We start from the raw sequence: 5,410 nt of genomic DNA, 5'->3' as shown, positions 1-5,410 counted from the left end.
TAGTAGTAACTAAAAGTCGAAACATTTGATTTTTTATTGACCACTTTTTATTATGCCTTATGGTTACGTAAGTTTTTTTTTTTTTTTTTTGAGAAAGATATAGCTACCTAACTTACTGTCACATTAACATTTAAAAACTCCCCCACCCCCCCAAAAGAGCCTTTTCATTTGAGAAATCATATATTATTATATAATAAAATTTGAGCTTAGAAACTGTGGTTGCGCTTGCAAAATTTTTTATAGATTTAAAAATAAATAAATAAATATGATTTTTTGTTTTTATCTTATCCTATAATAGATAAAAATTTTAATTTAATTACAATCCAAATTATATCTTGGATTCTAGCTTTCTTGGAGACATTTATAATTCTCACTTCTTGTTCTATTTGGATGCAGGCTTTTGGCAGCAGTGATGCCTCAAAGGAAGGTTATAACCATCACCAGCCTGAAATGCTTCTTACAAGTTATACATTTCATGCAGATTTTAACTACAGTCTATGCACATTTGTTCCTATTTCTTATTCTCATTTTTTTTTTTTGAAATAATGAAAACTCTAAGAAATGGGACACAAGAAATGCAAATTCTGGAACAGCTTTCAAGATTGTCTTGTGCATAATCCTAACAAGTTAAGAGGCTGATATAATACTGGCCAAAATTGTGTGCAATGGCATCTTCCCTATGCTGCAATTCTATATTTTAGATATCGTAAGCATTAGAAAGTATTTCAATTAGATAGTATCACTAAAACTATAGAAAATTATAGTTCACTAAAACTTGCACTATTTTATGATACATTGCCAAATTTCCACCGATTTCACTGCCAAGCTGGCCCTCCTGAGAGTTACACAATGGCTAATATAAATAAAGGATTGGCTAATATATATACATGATGTAAGCAAAAAAACTATGTAACTAACTCCCTGTTTTGGAGGGAAAATCTGTTATAAGAAACTAATCCTACTCAATTAACACACTTGGACTTAAAGCTATAACTAATCTCTAATTCTAATCCACCTGCCAACAAAACTCCAAGTCAGTGTATGAATTGTTCATGGAATTACTTCTAACAATTCTGCACTTGCCAAGGCTGCTTCTCTCATGTTTACTTTCTCACAGCATTTCCTAGTTGCAGCATCAGTGCTTGCCTCTTCATTGCACTTTCCAACAATAAAACCTTGCCGTGATCTTTGCTTCATATTTTCTTTCAACAGTTCCTGCTCTCCTTCTTCCGCTTCTTGTAAAGCTTCTCAAGAACACGCTTAGCCTCACACAGGGGGAAGTTCGTCAGGTCATAATAATGTGGTGCTATATCAATTATCCATTCACCACGAATATATGTCACCGTCCGAATGTAATTACTATTTGTTTGAACATCTTCATTATAAATGACCCACTCCGGCTTGTGATCCAAGCAATTCGATGGATGCAAGTGCACCACTTGGTTGTCCTTCACTGTCAAGTAGTGTCCAGTACGTTCCAGGTGAGCTACCTGCATGAAATATCCTGCTACCATAGCCTTCCTTATGTTGATGTAGTAATCACGGCTGTTGAAATCAGTGCTGCACAACCTGAGGTTAAACCTGGCCATGATACGCACGAGCTGTTGTCTAACATTATCAGCAGCCTTCAACACCCTTTGGTTGACGAAGTTCTCATAGCACCATAATGGGTCCTCGTTGTTTTGCTTGTATGCATGGTATACATTCAACAGCGTGAGGTGATCTCCATCGATGTGCTCAAACCTAGCTTTTGCTTCATCAGCAGCTTTCTTAGCCTCCCTAGGCCTGACAAAGCAATTGGGTACTGAAAGCATGGCAGAAATTGATAGAATTTCGTTTGAACAGTTGAACTCAGGGCTAACTACGAGCATCTTTGACATCTGAGGATCCAATGGAAATTCACTCATAATTTCGCCAAGCTTTGTCAGATTTCCATCATCATCTATCGCTCCCAGGTAATTCAAAGCCTCTAAAGCCCGCATCAATGTCTCTGGAGCAGGGGCATCCATAAAATCAAAATGCACTAGATCATTTATCCCCATTTTCTTCAAAGTAAGAACCGTATTTGCAAGGTTTGATCTCAACATTTCTGGATAGGTCTGTGGTTGAAGATCATTCTGGAAACTTTTCTCGGTGTAAAGTCTAAAGCATTTTCCAGGCTGAGTTCTTCCAGCACGCCCTGATCTCTGGTGTGCACTAGCCTTAGAGATTGGGGATACCAACAACGATTCTACACGCACTCGTGGGTTATAAACTTTTTGTTTTGCAAACCCAGGGTCAACTACATACACTATACCATCAATGGTCAAAGAAGTTTCGGCAATGTTTGTTGACACCACAATCTTCCTTCCAGCAGGACCACCCTCTTTCACGGGAGGCGGAGCCGGTTCAAATATCTTCTGCTGCATAGCCGGAGAAAGAGAAGAATACAAAGGCACTACTTTGACAGGTCCCACCTTGTCACCCATCTTTGCTACTTTTTTCGTTATTTTTCGACATGCATCTTCTATCTCCTCCTCGCCAGTGAGGAACACAAGTACATCTCCAGGAGTTTCCCTCGTATGAATTTGCACAACTGTTTGGATTGCTGCATCCAGGTAGTCACTTTCAGGCTCTTCAGTGTAAAATATTTCCACCGGATGAAGCCTCCCAGGAACTTTCATAAGTGGTGCATCAAAATAACTCTGAAATTTTTCAGCCTCAAGAGTAGCACTCATTACAACTAGCTTCAGGTCAGGTCTATTTTTCGACACTTGCTTCAGAAGTCCAAACAGAACATCAGTTGCCAACGTTCTTTCGTGAGCCTCATCAAGAATTATGACCTTGTAGCGTTCCAAAAGCGGATCTGTCATTGCTTCTCTTAAAAGCATACCATCTGTTAAATACTTCAAAACTGTTCTTGCACTGCTGCAGTCTTCGAAACGGATGCTATAACCAACCTCTTCTCCGATAGGTACGTCCATCTCTTCGGCAACACGGCGAGAAACAGACATAGCGGCCACCCTACGAGGCTGAGTGCACGCAACCATCATCTTCTTGCGCTTATTTGGAGTTGTTTTTATATCGATCGCTTCCAAAACGAACTGGGGAATCTGAGTGGTTTTGCCACTACCAGTCTCGCCGACTAGGATGACAGTCTGGTTAGACTTGAAAACTTGCAAGAACTCTTCTTTTTGGTGCCAAACAGGCAAGTCTCTCCGCTTCACCAAAATCTCATAGTATCTCTGCGAGTACGGCCTCCCCGTCCAGCTATTGATCCCAGGGGACGAGAAGCCGCCGCTGTTTATTTTGGTGATCTTCGACTTGTCCACCACGTCCAACAAGCTCACCTTCCTCTTCCTCTCCATTCCCATCAATAAACACTAATCCTAACAGTACGAACCGCACAGAACTCTATTGCTCCGATTCGAATTCGAAGCCAAAAAAAAAACCCTACCTATGAGATTTTAGAGCGAGAGAACTTAGGGTGAGAGTGAGAGAGAGTTATCCTATAGGAATGAAAGTATGTATCTGCTTCTATTTCACAACTTCGCCTTGTGGTATATATAAGAACATGATCGACTTAGGGTGAGAGATAGAGTAACCGACTTAATCGTTCTTTGCTCAAAAAATAAAAACATGACCGTACGGTTCAATCTACTAATTAACTTCCAATCCAAATCATATTGGGATTCCTTTTTCTACGTGGATAAACAGGATTTTAATAGTAAGAATAATTTATTATTTTCCATAAAAAATACCTTCTGATTTAATAAATTAAAATTTATAAATCAAACATCAAGGGTTTTAAGATTAAAGGCTAAGTTTGGATAGTTGAACGCGTTCAGCGTTTTGAGTGTTTTGCGTTTTTTGTTTTTTTTTTGTTTTTTTTTTTTTTTCCTTCTTCTACTGCACGGGTCAGGGAGACAAATGCTACTATTTATGTTATTGTTTATAAATAGTAGCCACATTTTGTTGATGTTTTAGCCATTTTTAGCATATCTGTGGGTGTTGTGTACTGTCCACGAGATCCATAAACTTCGTTTTTCAGAATTTTTTTAATTAAAAATAGGTTTTATGGTACTATTCATACATTTAAAAATTATTTTGCTACAGTATTTTCAGTTTTCAGTTTTTAACAACAAGCTCTATCCAAACGGACCCTAAGTTCCAAAATCCTAATAATGCTAGAAACCCTTGAAAACAAAATCCTAATTCCATTAAGAATAAATTTCATTAAAGGATTTCAATCTTGGTATATTTTCATATAAACCACAACATATAAAACACTTCAATTATAAAATATGGATTAAAAATTATAACATATAGATTCAATGGAAACAACACGTTTATAAAATGGTCAACAAACATAATTGATGATACATTGTCTTATCTATATCTAAATCTATATCTATATATCATATCGTATCATATACTATATAATAAAAGTTAAGCTTAGAAGCCGTGGTTACGCTAAGTGACTTTGCCAAACTGCAGAAAATTTTTTAGATTTAAAAAAAAAAAGATATATATTTTTTGTTCTTATCTTCTTCTCTTATAATTTCTAAGTTTATGAAAATTTTAATTAGATTATAATGCAAATTCTAATCCTTTTATTATGAATTTATTTTTTACTATTTTTTTACTTAATTTATTAATCTATTTTTTACTTCTTCTTTTTTTTTAACGAATACTTCTTATAACATTAGACTTCTATAGCTCTATTAACCTAAACGCTATATATAATGTTCCTAATAGATATATACTTATTGTACTATTAAAAATGATGGCAATCTTATTAAGTTACAGACAAAACAAGTCAAATGTTACAACGTTGATGATATTATAGAAATGAAAATTTAAAACTGTCATACGAATTTAGAATTCTAATCTTTTATTATAAATATATTTTTTACTTTTTTTTACTTAAATTATATTACTACACGTAAAAATAAACAACAAAGTCACTTTTTATTTATTTATCTCGGATTCCCTCTTCAAAAAAGGTTGCTTTTTCCCTTTTTTTTTTTTTTAGATTTCCTCTTCACATGCTACTTATTTTTTAGATTTAGATTTTAGCTTCACACTTACACACATTTATAGATAAAAACAACTTCTTATTTGTTCTTATCAACTATTGCTTTATCACTAATGATGTGGGATGAAGACGCTCAGACCGTCCCTGGACGGTCATCACCTCAGCAGCCGTCCAAGAGTTATCCTCATGACGAGGGTAACGGACAAGGCCATCCTGAGGTGATAGCGAAGCTACAGCCCTCGTCCATGGGATGCGCACAGCCTGTCCCGAGAGGAGTTGTCCACATAAAGACTCATGGACGAGGATGTTACACTTTGAATTATCAAGCACATTTTACCACCCGTAATTCACGCCTAACCTCAGGCGACCGTTATATGAGAGAATATTAACTCC

The 5,410-nt window shown here is 36.2% G+C and overlaps 1 protein-coding gene across 1 annotated transcript; it reads right to left on the bottom strand.

The window, feature by feature from the left end:
* Window positions 1-875: 875 nt before the first annotated feature.
* LOC142617522 (putative pre-mRNA-splicing factor ATP-dependent RNA helicase DEAH2) lies at window positions 876-3,353 on the bottom strand. The gene has a single exon (XM_075790412.1). It carries the CDS (start codon window positions 3,351-3,353, stop codon window positions 1,206-1,208), a length of 2,148 nt encoding a protein of 715 aa, XP_075646527.1. The 3' UTR covers window positions 876-1,205.
* Between the last annotated feature and the right edge of the window lie 2,057 nt (window positions 3,354-5,410).

Source organism: Castanea sativa, chromosome 11, assembly GCF_040712315.1.
Source record: "Castanea sativa cultivar Marrone di Chiusa Pesio chromosome 11, ASM4071231v1".
In the NCBI taxonomy this organism is placed as follows: Eukaryota; Viridiplantae; Streptophyta; class Magnoliopsida; order Fagales; family Fagaceae; genus Castanea; species Castanea sativa.
Note: the sequence above shows the minus strand (reverse complement) of the source record. Positions and strands in the feature narration are given on the sequence as shown.

Excerpts from the sequence above, each read along its gene's own strand:
- LOC142617522 (XM_075790412.1), bottom strand. The coding sequence starts at position 3,353 with ATGGGAATGGAGAGGAAGAGGAAGGTGAGCTTGTTGGACGTGGTGGAC.